Source organism: Toxorhynchites rutilus, chromosome 2, assembly GCF_029784135.1.
Source record: "Toxorhynchites rutilus septentrionalis strain SRP chromosome 2, ASM2978413v1, whole genome shotgun sequence".
Taxonomy (NCBI): domain Eukaryota; kingdom Metazoa; phylum Arthropoda; class Insecta; order Diptera; family Culicidae; genus Toxorhynchites; species Toxorhynchites rutilus.
This window is the reverse complement of record NC_073745.1, coordinates 293,216,623-293,241,268: the sequence shown is the minus strand read 5'-3', so window position 1 is coordinate 293,241,268 and position 24,646 is coordinate 293,216,623. Positions and strand designations below refer to the sequence as shown.

At 38.4% G+C, this 24,646-nt stretch overlaps 1 protein-coding gene across 2 annotated transcripts in view; it reads right to left on the bottom strand.

The window, feature by feature from the left end:
• Nucleotides 1-23,755, bottom strand: part of LOC129764629 (sestrin homolog) — a 136,184-nt gene extending 112,429 nt beyond the window's left edge. Inside the window, exons 1-2 of one of the 2 annotated variants that reach the window (XM_055763892.1) lie at nucleotides 22,875-23,754; nucleotides 5,766-6,305 (exon numbers count right to left, since the gene is read on the bottom strand). In XM_055763892.1, coding sequence (XP_055619867.1) covers nucleotides 5,766-5,816 — 51 coding nt within the window. In that variant the 5' untranslated portion in view covers nucleotides 5,817-6,305; nucleotides 22,875-23,754. Of the gene's footprint in view, nucleotides 1-5,765; nucleotides 6,306-22,874 lie in introns of both variants that reach the window. The other variant, XM_055763894.1, reaches the window with a different exon arrangement.
• Nucleotides 23,756-24,646: the final 891 nt, after the last annotated feature.

The following is a 24,646-nucleotide window of genomic DNA, read 5'->3' as shown; positions in this document are numbered from 1 at the left end:
AAGAAAATGAACAACAACTACTGTGCAAAATTTGATGAAAGGTCTTTCGTCAAAAGTGCGTTCGTTATATAGAGCATAATATGCTGACTTATGTTGGCTACATTGTTACTTCACATTGAACTGATCTTCAATAAACCAAAAACAAAAGTTAAAATAATAATCGCGTTTTATTAATTTTAATTCACGAATAGATGTTGCTAAATACTTTTCGATACAACTCTTAACATGTTTCGTTTGCCACTAACTTGTTATAAAATTGTTCAGGCATTGTTTCCTGTGAACTGATCGTCCATAATAACATTCGCTTTTGACTAAAAATACTTTCTTCCTATGGAAGGACTGGTACTCAAATCATTGACAATAAAATTACATTCTAACTTAAATCTAATTAGCCGGAATCAAAAGAATGGCTTATCTCCATCCATACAAGCTCTGCTGTTTGCAACAAGAAACATGGAGTTGTGCGTGCTAATAATAACACAACAATGATGGTATCAACTGTCTCTGCTGTCCGGTCTAACTGAACAATGGAACCGAAGAAATACTCTTACGCCTAAATGGCTACTGTGTTATTTACCATATGTGTATATATGATTAACATGTTACATGTACATGATTAAATCCGGCTCTGTTGAAGCTAAAATGCTAATAAGTTTAAACAAATAAACAAATGGCATGAAGAAAAGGACAATTTTGACTTTGAATGGGAGGAAGAAATTAGCATTTTTTCAAAGAGAGCTAATATAAACATTCGACTGACGGTCGTGTTCGCGATCAGTGATGTCTATATCTTCTAAGTAGCGAAGAGAAACTTAAATTCACCCACCTTCTGCGTCATCATCAACGAGAGCGTTCCTCTTTGGTCGATAATCACCATAATTCTAGATAAGTGCGAGCGCAAGATGATGGAAGATAAGCTTTTTTTCACTCAACACTCGGTCGCGCTAGAGTGTGGAAAGAGAGCGCACAAACTCTCTACAGTGCAGCGGATAAATTCAATGCAGAGTATACTTTGGTGAGCTCATACCTTACCGCACAGGTAAAAGAACAGAAGTGACTTTCGATTAATTTAGCGCTGTGGTTCACTGAAAAAAGTAAACCGAGGTGAAACATGCGTGTGGATTAAATGACGAATGAGATTGCACTCTTCAGTTTACTCTTCAGTGTACTCCTCAGTGTGGCAGAGGATTAGCGCGCTTCAGTGCTGGACACAGGTTTTCGCACACTCGAGCTCCCAAGAGTAAAGAGAGTGTAAGAGAGTGGACTTACTCGCACTAAGATTTCTCGCAACTAGCGCACACTGGTTCTTTCTATATTCGCCGGTGAAAGGGAAAATCGGTTTCTCTTTGGTGAGTGATGACTGTATCCTCAGTTTAGATATGAAACTAGCGCGTGGGTGTATCATATCAGTGAAAGTATTCATTTTTGATGTGACAATTACAGCCAAGGTAGTACATTCATGATCACGTTCACAGTACATTTTGAGCCATAACTTTCACGCAAGGGCACCATGTGAATGTCACCAAGAAAATGGAAGATTTGTAATTTTCTCATACATTTATACTGTGAATTTCCGTTCCTATCTATCTGTGCTCTCAATAAAGAGCAACTTATGCGGTGGCGAGGCACATTTTCATATATGACCGCAAAAAGGCTCGAGTAAATCGCTCGTTTGACGTGCAATAGCGGTGCCCATTCTACGTACACTGAGAAGAAAAGAAATATTGCAATTTAAGCGCGGTTAGTTTTATATTGTTGTAAGTCGATAGAGTGCTGTAAATGATGTGAATGTCGCATATATCGGTGCGATTTTGTTCACAGTTACAAGTCGATAAAATAATGCACCGAGTCGGTTTTCATACCGTCTGGTGGAGAGTGCCTTTTTATTTGCCTTTGAATGTTTGCTTTTCTTAGATTACAAATTGATAACCAATATTTCGCTCTCTACTTTCAGGTTCGGAACGATAAAAATTACAAATAAAATAAAAATTGCAACACAACGAACAAGAATTTTAAAACCAGACTTTCTTAAAAATGTTGATTCCCACGAAGAACTACCCTATGCAAAATATCAGTTCAACCGGACTTCGTTCACTAGTGCCGCATAGCCGTTAAAGTTTGAGATTTTGAAAACTGAAAACTTTTTTTTTTTGTAAAAAAGCGACTCTTCGACTTCTTCGGACTTCGTTTTTTCGGAATACGAGCCAAAACGTATAGTTAGCCAATGAAAATAGTTATCTCGATTTTTCATGCGGAACTGGCTACAAAATGTTGATTTTCACGATAATATACCCTATGCAAATTATTAGCTCATTCGGACATCATTTACTAGTGTCGCAGATGTCAAAATTTAAGTTTTTTGAAAACCGAAAAATCACCCAAGGGGGCAGTAGATCTTTACGATTCATGCAATTGGAAGACATTTGACATAAAAAAAATCGAAAACCAATTCCATGTACTCCTCCCTCGGGTGATTTTTCGGTTTTCAATAAACTCAAACTTTGACGGCTGTGCGACACTAGTAAATGAAGTCCGATTAAGCTGACATTTTGCATAGTGTAGTTTTTTGTGGGAATCAACATTTCTAATCGTATCCCGTTTGAAAATTCGAAGGTCACTTTTTTTCCATACATCCATTGGCCCTCTTACCTCCGCCCTTTTCACCAAATTCAGCTTCCTGTGACTTATGGATGTTCTTACATCTCAAAGGTTCATGTGTTAGAAAACCATTTCGTATTTTTGTAATACGGCCATTCCATGCCAAACCGATATAGTGGTTCTCAGATTTTCGCCAAAAGTGGTAGTTTTGTTCTTTATAGCAAATTATTAGACCCGTATTATTATTTTTTTTTTTTTTGTTAGGATGACCATTTCCATTTCAGTGCGGTTCGAAAAATCCATTTTTTCGCATTTTTGCCAAAAATGACTTTTTTCAAAAATTCATAACTTTCGAACCGCTGGACCAATTCAGATGTTCGACATATTAAATTAAAGCCAATTAGTCTTTTTTGAAAAAATATTACAGTTGCGGAAATTTTGAATTATGTTCTCGTTATTATAGATTGTATTTGTTTTTTATAGTTTTCATGGGACCAAAGGCGCTGTATCTTTTTTTATTTTTTTTTAGAAAGATGAGAATGATGAAAAATGATTTTTTGGTCCATCGGGTAACTTTGAAAAATCATAACTCAAAAACGAAAAAAAACGGCTCATTGGTTTCGAGATATGTTATGTGAAAAATTCTCAGCTTTCCATAAAAAATATAAAAATATATAGCGCCCTTGGTCTCGAGACCGTGAAAACTATAAAAAACAAATACAATCAATAATGACCAAGCAAACCATTTGTCATGACAATTGTCATGCGTAAATGCGAAAACAGAATAGAAACATACGGTATGAGGCATGATGTCGACGCCAACCTCTCTCAGTTTCTATTCTGTTTTCGCATTTTCGCATGACAATTGTCATGACAAATGGTTTGCTTGATAATGACAAAACCAAAACCCAGGGGGTCCTCGTAGCTACTTTAATTGCGCGTTCGCTTAGTAGGCGATCGATCGTGAGTTCAAAACTCAGGGCCCTCATTGATCATCTTTGTGTTGTTACAGAATAACTACGTCCACGCAACAATCATCAGCGATGGAAATCGATCCACGGTCGAAATAAGATCGATTCATCCATACAACTGCTCTGCTCTGCAAGACACATCGGGCTGCTGTTCTATAAATAACTCAATAATGATCAATCAACTGTCTCCGCTGTCCGGTCTAACTGGATAATGGAAGAACAGAAGGAAAACTCTTACGCCTAAATGGCTACTGTGTAAATGTGTACCATATGCAATGGTTGGTATAGAAGGGAGTACTCTAACGCCGAAAAAATGGCAACTGTGTAATGTGCTAATTATAGATATGATAAACATGTGACATGTACACGATTAAAATTCGGCACTGTTACAGCTAAAATGCTAATGAGCCTAAAATAAACATAAATAAAAAAACCAAAACCTGACATTTTTGCAAGCGCATTTTTCCAAGAATGACTAGCTAATAAACTTTAATTTGATATGTCGACCGATCTAATCGGTCTAAATCGGTTCAGTAGTTCACAAGTTATGAATTTTTGAAAAATGTCATTTTTTGAAAAAAGAGGAAACGACATTTCGGATCACCCCAATATAAAAATGGGCACCCTAACGAAAAAAAATAAAAAATACGGGTCTAATAGTTTGCAATAAAGAACGAAACTACCACTTTTTACGGAAATCTGAGAACCACTATATCGGTTTGACATGGAATGGCTGAATAGGTATATCACTGAGACAAGTACATCGAAATTCTGAGAGTTTGTATTGCATAATTATAATTATTATTGAATAATTTAATAATCATTTCGAACCGCGTAAACTTCACCTGTCTTTGGTTTCATGAATATCCCGCCCTTTTTTGAATATCGAGCCTGATTACCATTCAAAACAAAACCATACAGCCCTACTACCCGCTTTCGAACAACCTGTCAAACAAACAGCTCCGTCAAGTTACGAAAACCTCCAAAAGCGTCAAGTCATTCCGCATTGGATGGAGGTCGCGGCCGAAGAATTTCACATACTCCACAGTGACCAACCCAAAATCCTCTTCAAAAATCCAAAAACCGGCTAGAAGATGCCGTCTTCGGGTCCGATGGCTCGAGAGTCCATTGTTTAGTATAATAGTGAAAATATGCAAAATAGCATCGTCTAAATTTTTCACGTTTTCGCAGCCCCCACCACTGTTGTCCAATTAGTGTTAGCTCTGCGGCCGGCTGTGAAGTCATATGCGATATCGACCACACATATTTGAACATTCAACTTTGAAGACGAGACGCCAGCACGGCTTGGCACACACAAGCACACAAAATAGTGGTTTTGATAACCATCGCACATCAGAGAAGCGAACGGACGAACGGAAAAAAACAAAAAATTAAGCCAAAACTTTACAATCAACGGAAAGCTACTACGAAGCGAAGAAAAGGAGAGGGAAGTAGATAACGCATTCTAGTTTGGCTGGTATGAATGCTGCCAAGTGTGATTTGATTGGTCGATTTTTTTTCCTCCGCTCTGATTTGACAATTTATGTTAGAGGTCAACTTTGTACGATACTCGAAACTGTTGTCGAGTCGGTCCCAGTCCAGCAAGAGCACGATGAAAAACTCAAACGCTGACATTATTTCACTTCACGCCAGCTCTTCTGCGGCATTCGATTAGAATATCAATTAGGGGAACCGACTGGTCGGGGTTCATGTGTAAAGAACTTGATACCCGCTCAAGGTTTTTAAAGAGCCGCACGACGGCGCTAACGGGGGCCAAGCGAAAACGAGTTTCGAACAGATGCCGAGTCATTCCGTCGTCTTCGTCGTAGGAAAGACATTGAAAGATATGGTTTTTTTTCGGGCACTAGCTTCTCCGAAGGTTCATTAGCTTCAGAGATGTTGAAACGATTGTCGATTCGAGCCACCAAATCTGCGGGGGAAAATAAAATTATTTCTTTGACAAGCTGTTCAGATAACAATTTTTGGCTGTTATCAAGCCCCGACTGGGTGATTAAATCTTTAAGTGTGACTCATGTTTACCAAAACCTCTCGCACCCGAAACACCGTGAGCTCTGTGAACAACAGAAGAACGCAAACACTCAGTTCTCTTCATCAACGGCTTCCTTATCAAGCAGCGTAATTAATGTGTCCTTGTTGTCATGCAAAATGTGGTGATGACCAAAATCGGGTACTCACATCATGCCCAAGCTGGCCCATGTCGTTGTAGCAATCCACCATCGAATACATTGGTGAGCCTCTTTCCGGAAGTTGATCGCAAGAGAACGCGTACAGCTCACAGGACCCCACCAATCAGAAGAAAATGTATCGCTTTTTATCCACCAGTTGACGATCGACGATCATAGACTTCACCATATGGTCGATCGAAGCGCACCTTATCACTGACTTAAGTTGCTTCTTTTCTTTCCTACACTTTTTCGAATACACTCGCCAGCGTTCATGCACCTTTCGCTCACATATATAGTACACCACCACGGGATGATTTTGTTGTTTTTCTCCTGTTCAACAGACACTTAAATCACTCAGGCTTCACAAAACATCCACACATACACGAGAAGGCGGCGAAGGGGGGGGGGGCGGAACCAACGGCAGCGCAGGGAGAGAATTGTTTTCGTCAAGTTGCAATAACAATCTCGTTCGGGGCAACAAGAACAGCAGCAGCAGCAATAGCAGCAACAGCAGCTGAGTGAAAATAACCGACTCCGCGTCCGATAATGCCTGTGGGCAGAAATAGAAACAGAAAAGAGGAAAACATTTAATTAGGTTAGATAAACACTTTTCGCGGTGACAAGCTCCGAACTGCCGTAAACAGCAGCAGGTAATTTATCGCCCTTGCCTTTTGGGAGCGGGGCCACGAACTCGCTCGCTCGAGCACCCCGAGAGTGGATGGGACGGATGATTATCGCCGCGATGGGGATGGACGATGATGGCGATCGCATTAGTTGAATAAACAGATTGATAGCAGCAGGGAGAGGATCCTGGTTTCGGCCAGAACTTGTTTCGTAATGCTCGGCGGCAGAGTTCCCAGAAAGTGTGCTTCATCCGGAGAAATGAATTGGAGTGTGTTTGGAGAAACTTTGAGACATAAAACGTACATTCGTGCCTCTACATCCATCAAATATCTCCGCAAATGCAGTGTACTCTGGTCCAGGAGAACCTAAACCTTCCTATGTTGCACACTAAAGTCTTTTCCAGTTAGTATTTGGTCGCTTCTTTCCCGGTACTACAGCGCTCCTAGTTGTGTTGTCAAAAAACTAATGACAGCATTTTGATCTACCAGGATTGTTCATTTAGTGATAAAAATCTCATCAGGATACATGCGATGAAAAGTTAACGAAGAATGATCTATCCTGGGGATGAAAAAAATGCACACTTTCGTTAAAAACCCGACGATGGTCAGGTGCAACGATCGTCAAGACGCTCAAATTTATGAAATCGACTGTAAATACCATGCTCAAACGTAAAGACGTAAACGGTTCTGTGCACCGCAGTTCGGTGAATCTGTATGCGAGAAGGATTCCGGTCGTACCATGCCAGCAAATATCCCGACAGGATGCTGACACAGAGTGAACAAACAACGACCAACAACCAAACAAAACGGCCCTTTTCATGGCCACCAAATCATCAAAGAGTTTAACGATGTAATTCTTAAAACATATCCAAAATCAATAGATAGCCTAACGGAATCTTACGTCAACTATGCGGTCGTGTCTCGGACGCAACCCTCCTGTGACTTTTTTAAATACCACTTCTTTTAATAGACACTCTGTTGGCTATCCTGAGCGGCCATTTCATTCCACCATCTCTTCATCTCAGTTTTATCCCGAGTGAACTTTCCAATCATCTTCAACTTCTGTTTGACAATTGCACAATACTTCTCACCTGGGTGAAATTGAGGGCAGTTTGGTGGATTGATGTACGTTGATACCACTGATACTTGATACCGCTGTAGTACTTCTCCACTGTAGTGGAAGCTTGCCAAATCAGGCCAAAACATTGCAGGCCCATTGTGAGTTTGAATGTACGAACAAATGCGTTTTTTTCAGACGCTCCTAATTGAACATTTTGAAATCCATAGACATGTTTGTCCCGGAAACCTGTTTATTTTGACTACAGCTAGAAATACCTTGCCAGTTCATGAGCTTTCTTGCGAATTAATCGACAAAACAAATTTGAACTTACTAAGTACATCACCTCGACCAGTGGTTCCGGGAAGTTGCCCATGATCCATTTTTTTTTTCGTCGTCTATGAGGATGCATCCTTCGTATTTCGTAAGAACCGGAATAATATTGCACAACTTCCGGACACATTTTTTGGCCACTAGATTCTGCTTCAGTGTCCTGTTTGGTAGCTAACTGGCCCGAAAAGATCGAAAACCTTCTCACAGACCAATCTTTCTGACAGTATATTGGATGGGATTGAATTTTTTGGCGATATCATAATCCTTCAGTCCTGGGTTTGTTCTAATCATTCTCAACGCCTCCAAATGCCGCTTCCGATCTTTTGTTACATTATTACGCCTGCTATGATTCTGCCGATCGATAGTAGGGTAAGGTGGTCGCAAACCGACCGCATAAATTCCAACGGCAATTCATTACATAAAATTCGAAGTTTTCGACATTGAAATGTATAGTATGTAAATGTATAACTCTTTAGCTGTATTCTCTACTGGTCGAAGTGGTTCAAAAATGTAAAAAAAGGGGAAAACAGAAGCCAAATCAGAAGTTTCTTTTTTCGATACTTTCAAAAATGTTGGTCCTAAAACGAAACAAAAAAAAATTGTTTTCATCGAATTTGTCCTTTATTTCCTCAATTTAATTGTTTACAAAAAGCATTTGGAGAGTGAGATCACATTTCCAGGGTACCATTTGGTACTAGTACAAGTTCCCTATTATTTCTGAGTGACCAGGAATACATAAGAAAGTGACTTATCTTTTAACTCCAAAATTACTAGCTATTGTAGGTCGTTAAGGTGACTGAGTTAAAAGTATCCATGTAGCCCTGTACAGTTGGTGAAATTGCTGGCCTGACATACAAATGATACACAAATTTCTGCATTACACGGGAATTAATCAAGCAAACGAAACCAAAGTTGGCATGTGAAGGTTTTAGGGTACATAAAATGATTCTATGGTAGTTAGACACTCCTCCCCTCTCTCTAAGGGGTGGCTGCCATATAAATAAAACACAAACTTCTGAATAACTCGAGAAATAATCAAGCAAATTGAGCCAAATTTGGGATGTGAGGGTTTTTGGGTACGAGAAGTGTTTCTATGATGGTATGACGCCCCACATATTTACAAATATTTCAACCAAACATGACAATTGCAAATTTTCGGAAAACTCTGAAAAAAACAAAAAAGTTCAAAAAATTCAATTCGCGTATGTTCTACAATTACATATTGACAAGCGTTATTAGTCCATTTGATATTTGCGCTGACGAAATTGATCTTTTTTTCGAAAGTGGGAAGAAACGTGGATGTGATAACGAAAAATAAATTTTGGACGAGACGAAGTTTGCCGGGTCAGCTAGTATTTTTTATATAACAGTTCGACTGAAAAGTTCATAAGGTAACACAGTAGAATCATTTTTTTTTTGGCAAAATTCAATATTATTATTCAACATAATTGCCTTCGAGGGCGATACAGCGATTGTAGCGATCTTGCAACATGACATCATTTTTATAGTACTCTTTCGGTTTTTCCTCAAAATAGGCCTCAGTTTCGGTAATCACTTCATCATCGGTCTTAAATTTCTTGCCAGCGAGCATTCCCTCAGGTCTGCGAACAGAAAATAGTCGCTGGAGGCCAGATCTGGAGAATACGGTGGATGCGGAAGCAATTCGAAGACCAATTCATACCATTTTGCCATCGTTTTCATTGATTTGTGATTTTTCCATTTTTTTCACAATAACAAAAGTTGCTTCACTCTCGATGCTGTAACTCACTAACCAATCAACCGATAGCTGTCAAATTTTGACAAGTATTCATTGAAAGATGGTGCTTTGTGATAGTCAAGTAGATTTTTGCAAGAGGCGCCATCTAGACGTCAACCTTATGAACTTTTCAGCCGAACTGTTATTTGTACTTGGAACCTGACTTGATTTCTTTGAATTTGGAGGATAGTGTTGCACTGCCGGCCTGAAGAAAATGAGTATATTGTTTTTTTTTCTCCAAATTTATAGCATTTGAATACATTGTGAATTGTAGCTGGACACAAAAAATGCCTTAACCTAAGATTTACAGTTCTCAGAGTATAACAAATTCTATATGAAATTAATGTTTAAATTTTTACCTAAGTTTTCAATTAGCCGTAATGTTCTACAGCAGTATACATTTTTTATTACATATTATGAAAACACAAATCACAAATCACCATCATACAACAAAGCTATCAACTTACCCATTCCGTGTTAGATTCTACAGAATTTGCACAAGTTGACATTGTTCAGTATAATTCCATTACAAAATCATCGATGCTTTAGTATTACGAACAACGTATTAGGTATCTTATTGGAAAATGGTATCTTAGGAAATGATTAAGAATCTTTATACAAACATGATGACTCAACTCAACTTAACATTTTTATCAATTTTTTTTATAACAATAGTCTTCGTGTTTTTCAAGGTCAGTCCTATAGGGATTCAAAATTTCACAAAATATTGTAATTTCATATTTTTTTCAAATCCACATTTTCGCAAGCCAACGACGCTGCTGCAAAGTTAAGGAAATAAAACCTGAATATAATATATATATATATATATATATATATATATATATATATATATATATATATATATATATATATATATATATATATATATATATATATATATATATATATATATATATATATATATATATATATATATATATATATATATATATATATATATATATATATATATATATATATATATATATATATATACATATCCGATGGCTTGAGTGATTAAAGTTTTTAATGTTAATTTTAATATTATGTTGCCGACTGTTAAACTGTTGTATTGGCACGGAAAATAAGGCGGTGGTGACACTGGATGCGGAAAAGTGGTCGTACGAATTGTATGCAATAGTGAAAGTAAACAACATTGAGTTGTATTGGTGTGGTTACATTGCTTCCCCCTTGTTTCGTTCGAATTCGTCAGCTTCTATTGAACAAAATTGTTTGTTTCTATTCGTACAATCAAATTTTCGTGCGTACTCCTATCCAAAGTAACTTTATCCTAAGATTTGGCAAGTCACAAAAGTATCGTGTCAGACTATATATTACTTGTCATGTTAGTTGTTGTCTGTATACTTCCCCCTACATCCCAAGATCCGTCTCTCTCACTTTCAAGAAATCGTTTATAACTCCGTCCCTCTTTAGGGACGGGATAATGAACTTTGTGAGAATACGAATACGAACGTTTTAAAATAGAGGACCAGGAATAAAAATCGAATTAACAAATACAGAACAGTGCAATCGGAAACAATAAATAAAAAAGGATAACGTTGTCACCCAAAACTATTGATTATTTGGAAAATATTTACATCAATTATTCCGTCAACGAATAAATAATTAATAAATACTGAAATGTATTTATTGCAAAAAGAGATAAAACAACCATAATCTTATGCTAAATAAGGAAAACAATCAAGCGCCTTTGGATCTCTTTCAATCGAGAGAATGCAAGATGACCCACTCAGTACAGATGACACACTGAGTTCTCGAAAAATCAATTTTTTGTAACAAAAACTTCTACGAAATTTCAAAACCCAAATTATATTTGTTTCCATTATTGGATTCGAAATATAAATAGTGATCCACGTAGTACAACTAGTAATGAACTCATAATACACCATATCGGAATGTTAATATATTCTAGCACTGACTAACGATACAATATGAACCATATCATTGTCATCCTCAAAATAAACCCAAAAATATGATAATATCTCGTCCATCCATGATCGAGAACGAATGAGCTCCCCGTACGATCTGAACCACGCTACTAACCTGGATGACCTCTCGAACCTCATTCGAATTGACATTGAGCAGAATCTCGGATGATGGCGCGTGTATGGACTGTGTGTAGGCGTGTTAACATCACCAAATTCCGCTTCTTTTGATCAAAACAACTGTGCGATTGGCACACACTGTGGTGATTGGCACCACTGTCAGCAGTGTTAGATGAGTATGCTCTAAAATTATAATCGTAACGATCGAACTGCGAGAAAGAGAGGCTGCTGCCGGGCGAGAAAAACAAGTTCGTGCCATCTAGGTCTGGCCAACATCAAGCGGGGTTACACACGCGAGGAACTATGGGTGCTATCATCGGCAATTGGGCACCGCGAGGGCAGAAAGTACTTGATGTTACACCGTTTGGTTTAATTGATTGCGCTTGGACTGCTGTTTACTTTTTGCATTCCCCAAAACGAGCGTTTTTGTTTTATGACTGTAGCGGTTCATTGGATTGATTAGGAACAACTGGATTTACGGGAAACGTGTGATAATCAATTATGCTTGCATATCCCCCTAACGATTCCCAATTAGGCATAGCGATCGTTCGTTCTTGTAATTCGTTTTCCGGACGCATTTCTTAATTCACCAACCACAGCCGCCGGGAAAAAAGACACGAATTTTTATTGACCGAGACTAAACCGGTAGCGCGCCGGTTGTTATTTCCCTCCTATTTTATGTCCACCATAAATGTATTCGCAGCCAAGCGATGCTGGGGAAATGTGTACAGAAAAATCTGAATTCGACTTGTGAATCAAATTTAGGAGACATGTACTTAAGAACTCGTGCCACTAATAATGTTGATGTAAACATTACATCATCACCGAAATTTATATCCTCGTCTATCGTGTGCTAATTGAGGCCCTTGAACAGAATCCAGCTACATTTGAATATCGTTACCTACCGGCCAGTGGTATAATTTTTTTGCGTATTACAAGCTGATTCCAGTTCGCGTGAAAATCGAGAGACAACGGGAGACACACAAAAGCATGTTCGATTGGGATAAGTGATAGAGACATTTGCAAACCACATCAATAGTGATCTGGCCGCACCAAACCAGAGCAATAAATCGTAACAAAAATCTATCGACGATTCAAATGTTTTACGATCCCCGCCTCACAATAGAAGGGTACGACAGGCCAACCGCTCTCGCTCCGCGTCTGCTCATGAAATAATGAAATAGCTTATTTTAATCTATCCCAACAAACCACCAGCGATCGGAAGCTATTAAAGATCTTACCATCAATACTCGCGATCGCATATTGAATCGTTCAGCACAACCAGTGCAAACCGGTACATGCCTCATCGCAATAAGTATAAATTTCAGCGGACAAGGATTTTTGCTGGAGCAGGATAATAAATACTGGTCTCTCGTATGGTCGAACGAGACTGATTAACGAATTCACGGAGTCTGGGTAAGGGATAAAAAAATAATCAACGAGAATGAAACAAATTATAAACAGATAAAAATATGGACGCGAATGCGAACCTCAACCAAACGACTTTAATAAACCTCGAAACGACAACAACAACGACAGCGAAAACCGGAAAACAGCATTGATTTGGGTTATCTTCTTCTTTTTATTCGGCGTTACTATGTGCAGCTTACGCTCCCCCGTCGAAGCGATCGTCGAAAGTCGTCGCCTCGCCGTCATTCTGGTGTTCGCTCGCCGGCGATGGCGATTCCTGATTTTTCTCCCCTTGCTGGCTGGTTTACTGTTTTGCTGTGGCAATGTTGTTTATGCATTCGTGCCCGTCGAGATCACCTTGGCGGTTGAGCCAAGGGGGGTTGGCAGCACTGGGTGTCGGGTGAAGAACGTAAACAGGAAAAAACAAAGATTCGCTCATCTGCCGGTTTAACTGATTCTAACAAACCATGACGAGTGAATTGAACGCGATGAGATGTAGGTCAAGATTCGATGTTTAAATTGACTGTGTTAACACCTTCCAATGACGGGAATGTTCGGACTCATAGTCTATCACCATTCGGTGGCAGATAGAGGTTCCATATGGTTGAAATTTTTTCCAGTCTGATTCCATTGCTTGATTTTGTTTTATTTTGGGGAATGCGAGAGCTTCAATACCCCATACTTTGGTTAAACCAGAATTCGGTACTAGTTCAACCATAAGTAGGTGTATTCACCAAAATATCGTCGTTTATCCGATTCTATTGAAACATTCAGAAAAAAAGAACTACTAATTAGTGTTCATTTGCTTTATTTGTGTTATGGCATCGCACCAGTCCAACAGATTTGGAGCGTAGTGGCTGAACAAATTCTACCAAAACTAGATCGAGCCAAAACAAAAATGAACCTTTTTACTATTAGAAATGACAAAAGACGCTTATGGAGACATCCTTCCTTGTATATTTCAACATTTATATAGTTCTAGATCAGCGATACCCAATGTATCCACCCAGATAGTTTCTGAGCAGAGTTCCTGGCTACCCGATCAATGAAAAAGATGAGATATGATCGAATATAATCAAGACGTTTGATGTATACTGATCGAAGGATTTATTGCGACTAAACTTGTTCTAAACGAACGAACGTGATGAATGATTGAGGTTTTAAACTTTTCACTTCATTTACCTCTAATAAATTTGTTAACATGTCGTGCCCTATTTATATGGTTGGTCCCATAGTCATCTGAATTGAGATCAATTCTTTGGTCGGATTCCTTCTCGAATGTTCGCTATGCACGAAACGCTTTGTATAGCGGATTAATTTCCATCCGTTCGTTACAGGTGTATGGCACGATTATCGCTATCAAACTTTACCTACCATCACCACATATCTCACTATCCCTCTGCTGTAAAAGTTCATCATCGACATCACGATATGTCAGATGGTGGTAAATTGATAATTCACGATGACAGAAAAATAGTGTCGACGTCTGGTGGCGACTTCAAATTAGGGCCATAATTTGGGTTCCAAACTCGTTAGTGTAATCTCTATCAGATTAGAAGACACGAAGCTGGTTTCTAAATTTTAAAATTTGAATGGTAATTTTCACATCATGTTATGTAATTACTTGAAACACGTATTTCTGACTTTCATTCAACCATATGGATATACAATTTCAATATTGTTACTGCATTTTTCATTATAATATAAAGTTGTCTTCATAAACAATCAACTGCAAACAAAAATGTTTTTAGTTTCAATAGAATACTAATTTGATATGGAAAAGCTTATTTTCATTCATAATTTTAATTTTGAATGAAAATAAAGCCGCCCGGTAAAGCCGACTAAATGTGGACGTACCGCCCGGGCTTGCCGACAGGGTTGCCAATAATATTTTTCAAAAAACTGGAAGATTGCTCTCAAAAAAAGTGGATCCTGAAGAACCGTTTTATTTGAAGAAGATTGGTTATGATTTATATAAAATTATTCTTTTATCTATTCCAATGCTAAAGAAATAAAAAAAAATCTTTCATGATTCGTGTAGTAATTGTATGGAGTTCATAATGGTTCGAGAAAGTCGAACCAAAGCAAAACGAAGTAAATTAGCGTTGACGACATTGGGCTTCGTGTGTTCGTGACGACTTCGTACATCCGATGAGGCTTCGGCTATGTGCACCCGATGTGGCGTCCACATTACATAACGAGCCGAATATACCGCTTGGTACAGGCCGATCGGCTTCATTCGGCATAATGTGGACGCGCCTTAACACCCAACCTGCGGCCCGTTGGGCTCTCCTGATTGGCCCATCTGGAATTTTTTTGACGTAGAACTACGTCTTTCAGGAAGGGTGCCAAATCAGAAAACAGGTCACGTTTTTATGAAATAAAGTTAACGTTAATAACTATTTTCACTGTGAACGAATTCTCATGATTTGCATACCAATCGAATCGGAAATTATTTAAGATTTGTTTGATATGCTATACATTACAGTTCGCTAATCTCTAAACGGTTTAAACTCATGAAAACTGGAAGAACTTCCTACTGTCAAGTTTTGATTGGCCCGATTTACGGTTTCCCCAACACAGACTTCAAAATCGATGTACCTGTGGAAATCCGCTTTGTAAATATACATGCAAGTCGGGGATATTTTTGTTCCCACTGAGCTGTGTTTCCCTAACACGGACTTCAAAATCAATGTGCCTGGGGAAATACAGGGGTATTTTTGTTCCCACTGAGCTGGGTTTCCCTAACACGGACTTCAAAATTAATGTGCCTGGGGGAATCCACTTTGCAAATACATGCAAGTCGGGGGTATTTTTTTCCCACTGAGCTGGGTTTCCCTAACACGGACTTCAAAATTAATGTGCCTGGGGGAATCCACTTTGCAAATACATGCAAGTCGGGGGTATTTTTTTGGTGTTGAGTGCTTTTGTACTAGCTCGTCGTTGTGTAGATATGTTTCCCTAAAACGTACTATTAAACTGAGAAGCCTGGGAAAATCGTCATTTCAGATACTAGAGGTGAACGAACTTTCGCGGTTCGAGAACTACGTAAACATGGCATGTGCAATAATTTCAAAGGAAAATGTAAAATACAATGATCGTTTGACAATTCTTCCGTTCACATATTTTGGTAGTCCTAGGCATCATATCAAACGTAAAAGGACGTTCATCAAATTTATTTGTAACGAAGAAAATAATCCATTACAAAATTTTCGATGCATTCTAAAATAATATTTGGTAAACAAGTGGCTTGCATAATATAATTGCGTAGTTCTACGTCGAAAATATCCGGTCGTGTCCTAGATATAACCCTTTACAAATTTTTTTTCTACCATTTAAACCTATGTTACTGAGCCTGTAAAAATAAACCGATCAAAGAAAAAAGTTCCACCCGTTTTCAATTTAGATGTTTCTAGATGGCCTTTCTAACGACCGAAAGTTTAGTTTAGTTTTCCAAATAGGCCCTTCTCAAGGCTAGAGTCGAATGAACATAAAATTTTTAATGCCTTTATAATTCAAACCATAATCATCATCATTATTCAGGTTACAGTCTAGCTCCAGCTAACAAATCTTTCAGTCTCTCAATGCTGTTCTATTAGGATCACAAGCGTGTCGTGAAGGCGTTTAAGCGGAATCGCAGTGCTTCGGTCAGGAATGTGGCCTGAAAGTTGAATCTGTCCAAGTCTTTCGTTCAGAAAGCCAAGGACCCGGAGGGACTGCATACGTACAAAGTGTAGCATGCTTCAAATCGTAACGAACGGTAAAATGCGGTGGGAAAGTCACGGGTCCAGAAACTGTACACCCAGATGCTGACGGAACCTCATTGTCTCATCATGGATGATGACCCCCCGCCCCTCCCTCTCGGCACTGGTAGTAGGTATGCGAACTCATTGGGATCATCGGACAGCAGAACTGAAGGACAAAAGTCCATCGCAGCTTCGATTGGAGTGAGTACAACGATCATATCTTCAAATGTCAGATGCGTATTTACAAGCTGTCGGTACAGATGCCTTTTGGCAATTTTCACGGTAGTTTTCCACAGCCCGCCGCACTGAGGTGCTTTAGATGGACTCATGTGCGTAGTGCGGCTATGAAGGCTGGAGAGGACAGATCGAATCGATTGCTGTCGTGGAAAAACAGATAAAAATGTTTATGTACTCTATCATAACGGCTGCACGTTTGTGGGTGGGCTTTTATATTGGGTCATCATAATCCACTCCAGTGATTAAAAACGACTGGTTTTGAGTATTTCGGGGAACAGACAGTTGTTCCATTTTTTGGTTCGCAGGAACCGGACCCGCTTGGGCGCTGCGATTGCCATTATCCATTGCAAGGTCATGATGAAAGTCCATTTCCGTTAATTGCCTACAATTGTCTTAGTTTCTATCTCAGATTAATTCACAGTCTGAGCACAATCAATAAAGTCGTTCATAAAAAAAATATTTTTGAAGAGCCGAATTACCGGCTGGGTACGATTTTTTTTCATCGCAAGCCGTAGCAGTATTCGGGTAGCGGAATGATCGTTAGGCCAAGATCATATGTCTTTATAATCCCCAAAAATTCGAACAGAGATATCATTAGTGGCTTCAAACTAGGATTGAGCGATATCGGATCGATTCTTAGAAGATCGATCTTTTCCATTTAGATTTCCGATTTTTTGGATCGATCTTTTGTACTCGAGAAAGTCGAGGAAATCGATTTTTTCTGCCTTCGATCTTTTCGATTTTTCGAAAAACTTTGTTTAGATTTGTTTTTCAATATACATCGATTTTTTATCTCACCAAAGGTCACCTAACATTTTTTTTAAAGATAATTTCAATATTTGGATCGCTTCTTCTACGATTCACTTCTGTACAAATGCTGACAGAGACAAAACTAGCGGCAGCTACTGCAGCGATATACAGTAACCAGTTGCGCTTAGGATCACTGAACCTGATGTTGACATCAGTTACAGGCTAAAGGTTGTTTTTTTTAGAACTGGCGCCAAAATCAAGAATCGGCTTCTACTAAACGACGGATTGGCTTTTATGGGATAATTGTCAGCTGAGTTCTGGGCGGTTGCTGAATTTCTAATAATGTTTTTTCAATTAATTTATTTAATAAAACGACATCCTGACGGTGCAAGATGAATGTCCCGTGGCTGTGGCGTTCATGCTGAGGAACAAAACAAAATACTTTCGACGTTTGAACAGAAATATGAAATTTGTATTCCTTATTTAAAAAAAGATGACATTCATATAGAATAAGCAGATAAATCGAAAAAAAGGTTTTAATTTTTCAAAGATCGATTCTTCGGTACCGATTTTATCAGTGGATCGATCCCCACGCCGTTTGAAAAAGCGATTCGACAAAACCGATATTTTTATAAAGATCGCCCAATACTAGTTCGTTCATCTAGGTTACACTCGGTTATACATAATAGATCGAGTTCAGTTTGGGTAACAGAGTATGAATAATTTGCCTCGCGTAGTGCGTATGATTATGCTGCTTAAAAAACAATGGGGAGCTCGATATGTAGCGAATGCGAGACAAAGAAAAATATAAACTTGCAGTACCGAAAGCGATCATGGCGTATTGGTTCGTATCATGAAGTGCTAACTGAAGCAGCGTTCTCTCGCTCTCGTTTGTGTCATGATTCGTAACATATAACAACCAACAAATGGCACTGGGGGAAAGTCCTCTGCAAAATCATATTTGAATAAACCAAACTGAGTTATTCAGGAAATCAATCGGCAAACCGACAAACCACATCTCAGGTGATGCAGTGTATGCAGAAGAATATGAGCCTCTTGTTACGTCAAAGTTTAACCGGGAGATTTCGCGTTTAAGGTAGAGATGGATACACGGACAATCGATTCAAGAAGCTCTGTAAGGTTAGAGGAGACCAGATTGAGTAGACTGTACTCTATATTCCGGAACAGAACGTAGGCAGCGATCGTCTAAATCGGACATTTGTCAAACAGGCCATTTGCGATTGGATCAAATCAAACACCGCACGAGCTGTGGGAGTCACGGAAGCCAAACGTGTCGAATAAACGAATCTTCGGGAGCAAAATCAAGTGTTCAAGTGATGCAGAACTTAAGAAGAAAACGCAGGATTCGCCCTCAGTGTGATGAGATCGATTGAAGAATTGAAGAAGCAACACGACTGGATGATGTGGAAAACCGCGATCGATAATGCTTGTTGACGTAGAAACCAATTGCGAAAAGGGGATCTCTTTTAAGAAAGATTTATTCCAACTAGTACGACACAGATATCAATATTTAATGCAACCGCATGATGATGATGACCCACCTCATACCCCTACAAAGGTTTGAAATGGCCGATTTATCTAATAGATAATATTAATCTTTTCTTCTTGAATGGCGTTAACGTTCCCTGTGGAACTTTTGCCGTCTCAACGTATTCATTAACTAGCGTCGTTCATTAATACTTGGTTGAGATTTCTATGCCGAATAACACGCCTTGAATGTACTCTAGAGTGGCAAGCTCTAGAATACGCGTGACCACAGTGCAAGCTGGAAGAATTTTCTTTGACGAAAAATCCCCCAACCAGAACGGGAATCGAACCCGAACACTCGGCATGATAGTGTGGGACGCTAACCACTCGGCCACGGGTGCACATAGATAATATTAATGTGTAACCAAATTAAGAGAACAGTATTATAAAACCAAAATCGAAGCAAACTGACTCTGTTGCAGGCATGAATTTCTATTAATCGTACATTATAAATAGGCAAAAACTTTAAAAGAAAAACAATGGTCCTATCCGTATCGACATTAACATAATAATAATCTTAGCTTTAGGCCCAAAGTTTTTTTTCAAGGCATGTCAAGAAAATTTCCAACCCGGGAAGATCCTTGACAGATTGGGAATTGAACCCAATATCTAGAAGTGTCTACTTAGAACATGATAGAGATCTACCACAATTCAGAAATACTAGATATAACCATCCGATAAAAAGATAGAGTACGACAATTCTGAATGAGCTATCCCCATTCCAGTTTCCACTTCAGACTCCACATTATTTTTCGGTCGAGCAGATCCTGAGATATCGATACCACGAGTTGAAAAAACATGGTTTTGAGAATAACGCGTTTAAAAAATCGCACAACAATACTATGCCCCTTGGGGTGACTTCATACTTTCAGCTGTAACTTTCCAACGAAAACAAATATCGAACAACCCTTTTGGGACAACATTTCTGAGAGTATAAGCTTCCCAAAAATGAAAAAAAAATCGTTTTTTTCGATTTTTCAGACCGAGGTCCCCCCTTAAATAACAGTGTTCTGCCAGTGTTCACATAACATAACCCAGGCCCACAAAACGCGCGCTAGGCTCTAACATCCATAGACAACGCAAACAATATTTTTACAATATACATTAACAAAACAACAAAAATAGTTTAGGATAGGGTTAATTTTCGTCTTATAATCGTCTTATAATCGTGTTCCACTTTTCTTCCTGGCTCATCCAAAACCTCTTTTACTAAGTACAGCTTTCCGCTTCGGTTTGAAGTCACCGAGTCTTTCTTTTCGATCATCAGTCAACTCCTTACGGAAGTGTTTTAGAACGCTACATACAGTGGAATGAGGATTTCGTTCTAAATATTAGGTCATATAATTTATTTTCAAAAAATGTATATCAACAAACAAAATACACGTTTTCCTAAGTTTTTGATATGTTATGTGATAAAATCAACTTTCCAAAAATCATTATCTCTGGACTGAATGCATATAAAATCTTTTGATATCAAAATGCAAATAAACTATTTTATTCACAATTTTCATTTGAAAGTAAACATTTCAAATACGGTTTACAATTTTTCCGAGAAAGTTCATTCAAATACGTTTCATTTGAAACTGATCAGGCGGATTGAAAGTGTGATACATTTTTTTGAAAATTTGTATATTTTTCGAAATCAGCAAAAAAAAAACGAAATCTCAAAAACGAAAAAAATAGATGTTCCTAAAAGTTGATTATTTTATGTAAAAGAGTCTAAACTTTCTAAAACTAGGGTCTGTTAGGTCTCAACGCCTCGTAAATCACAAAAAACGAACACTTCTAAACTTTTCGCCTAAAAGTAGACATTTGAGGTATCATATCAGATTTCTTCTGAAAACGTCGACTAAAATACATTTCGTTGGCACCTAAGAAAAAGTAGATTGGTGAGCGATTCGTAAGTACACCTATCCCCCTATTTACATGGTACCTGTTTTACACGATTTCACTTTTATTTTATGTGTACATGTAGTTCATATGTAAGCAAGTAGAATAGAATCATAGTTTTGAATACGAGTGCGAACTGGCAAGTTATCAATTTGCTATCACTTTTGGAGTCTTGATGTCTGATTTGTGTCAGTTTTTCAAGCTCTTAGAATGTCAAGAATATCAACAAAAATGAAAAGTAAAGGAAAGTTATATTTTTCGGCTTTCGGCTGGAAATCTCTTTAATAAATTTAAGGATAAATAAAGCAAAACAAATCTACGCAGCTGTTAATTGAATCTTTTATCACTAAGTCTGAAGTCGTATCTGAGATCTTCCCGAATTCGTCGACTGTTGAACCAGAATCGCATCAGGAATGCTCAAGTGGTAAGGATGACTTTATACTAATCAGAATAAAAATACTGGTGGTTCCTAAAAGTGGTGATAGCGAATAAACTTATTGCAATTTAGTTTCTTGAAGAATTCTTTGTTTATTTGTATCCAGAAACTATGATGAATTTCATAAGCAGGTTTTTATAATTGTTTTACTTAAATAAATGATTGAATTGAGTATATATCGAGAGTTTATTTCGTTTTACACGGTTTTGCATAGCAAAATCTAATATTTCATTCTACACGGTTTTATCAGGAACCTATCTTCAGTGTAAATCGAGGGATAGGTGTTATGCAAAACAACCAAATTTTCAGACCAGCACTAAATTTGAATTATGCACTCAAGGGCGAACTATAAACAATGTGTGTCTAAATGTCTTGAAAAAGAATAAATACACGAGTTGATGTGAACTCAGAGCTCAGAACTTTTTCGGTAGATCTTTGGTCGCAAACAACGAAAATAATTAAAATAGCAAGAAACTTTTTGTGAAATTCTTATTTTACGACAAAATATAAATGTTTTAATTCGATCCTCGTTCTGGTAAAAAAATCTATCGTCAATTATGGTTTTTTTCCTAATTGTCTCTGAATTATTTTTTCTGGCTTGCACTACCTCGAAGAGTCTAGGGTGGGGTAAGATGAGCAAATAGACATTGTATGTCTCTAAGGAAAGCCACAAAACCCTGAAATAAAACCCCCCCCCCTCCCAAGCGAGTTGACGTCACTATAATCATCTGTGCACAACACCAAGACATCAGACAAGAAAGACCAGAATTTGCCAGAAGAAGCTGTTCACTTGAACAAATAATGCTATAGATATACAAGTAACGTTGCATTTTTTTACACAGAAATACAAAGTCTTATGCTCATACTCAAAATTATTATCAATGTTTTCGATGAACTTGAACAGGGATTTATGTTCTTTTGAGGAAGCACATGTACTGCTTCGATTTAGAGAGGTTTCGTGACAGAACGTGACTCTTAAATCTATTTGTAGAGGCGAATGAACTGAAAAATTTAAAGCCTCTTTTAAACAAAAAAAAGGAAATCTATGTCAATTTTTGACGACTGATCATTTAAAGGCTCTTTCACTCCAATATTTTCACAACAAAGGCATCATATACATCCCGTCCATTGCTCGGCTCATAAATATGAATATTTTTTCATGAATACGATTTTTTTTCTTTTCTCCGTTGAAATTCTTTTCCGACACTGTGTGCGTAACTAGTGGCCAGATGTTTGATTGGAGGATGTATGATAAAAAAATACTTACACTTGTCCCGACAGTCTCGCTTTTCACTGATCTCTCCAAGCCGGTGTAAATGTTGTTCTACTCACAATCGGCTGTAGTAGCAGCAAGCACAAACAGCCAACTCAATGTTCGTTATTATCTTGCTTATTTATAATTTTTTTGTTTTTTTTTTGCTCCAACTATTCCACGCCGCTTCGATTGGTCGCGGTGCAGTCTCTCTCGCGTATGGTCCAATGCGCTTTGTATCAAAGTATAACTAAATGGAAATAAAAACCGGCGTCAATCCTACAACCAGTTACTGTGGCAGCAGCTCTCCGGCTCTGTGACTAGTCCGGGCGGGTAAAAACGGCACCAACACAAAACAGCTGGATACAAGCAGTAGCAGCAAAAGGCTTGTTTGTCTCTATCGGCGATTTTCTTTTTTTTTATTTTTCTGTTACTCCCAATCAGTTTTCCACACTTATTGCTTCCTTCATTTGTCTGCCGCCCAACAAATTTTCACTTTCGTTCACACACACTCAATCGGGGTGCACTTGTTTGCCGCATCAATAGCTTTTGCCCTTCCAACAATCGGACACACAAAGGCAAACTTGTTTGCTCTCGAAACCCTAGATAATCCTTTTCAAATCGCACACAATCCAGAAAGTATAGAAAAGTTAAAACTAACAAAAACAAATCATCGACGCTCAACAGGAAGAACACACACACAAATCTGAAAATCTGCGGAAGATCCTTCTCCCAAAGTGCTCGAAAAGCTGCGTTTTCTTTCCCCTTAGCGAAGGTTATCACTCCCTCATTCGATTCCTCTTCCGTCCACGGCAATGGCTTCTGGCTAACTGAGCTCGACTGACAAGCGGTTGTCAAGCATATTATAGACAACGTTTGGTTTTCGACGTCGCTGGGAGTGTGTATTTAGTACATATTATACTAAGAGAGCAGTGCGTTCTCTTCTCGCTCTCCTGTGATGGTTTGGAGTCTGAGCAAATACTAAACTGGTTTTGTTCGATCCATCCGAAGTGCATCCGAAACCTGCTGCAGCAGCAGTGGCGCTGAATTACCGTATTGATTATGGTATTAGAGGCGGGAGAGAAAGGAATACTAACTAAGCTTCCGATATCACGCATGAGAAAGCATCCGCGACGGTGGCGTGTAGAAATGTGCCGGATTTAGCGGTGGTGGTTTAATCAACGCGCATTCGGCGGTGTTGCTGATGACACCTCGGACAGCATGCGGCTCAGCCGCCGCCAGGGGAGGACGAGTATTGGAATGAAATTTACTAATGAGTCAATGTGTCAAGTCAAATCAACTTTGCATAAATCAGAGTTTTCCTATACGCATGATTGAGAATGGTTCGGATGTTCGATCGTTTGTTGTTTTATAAATCTGTTTTTGATTAAATACTAATTCCGATTGAACCGCTGGCTATTGGTTCACAGTGATCATTAGAAAAGACCATAATTGACACTAAGCCGATAAAATGAGAGTGAATCCAACCCTGACGTACTTTAGAAATCCGCCGCTGAAAGGGAAGGGTTTTCAACATTATTTCTTCAACTTGCCTATATTTAACTAATTTTTGGAATCCACACATATGCTTAAACATAAGCGTAATTTCAGATTACCATATTGGGAGAACAAACATATTTTACCTGTTTGAAAAGTTTAGTATATTGAGAATACAGAAAATAATTAAATCTCTTAAAGCTGATTGTAAGCATTGATTTTTAACACTCCTATACTGCCGTTCTACGCATAGTTGTCCCATGTTCCAAAATCAGCAACTGAGAATAACG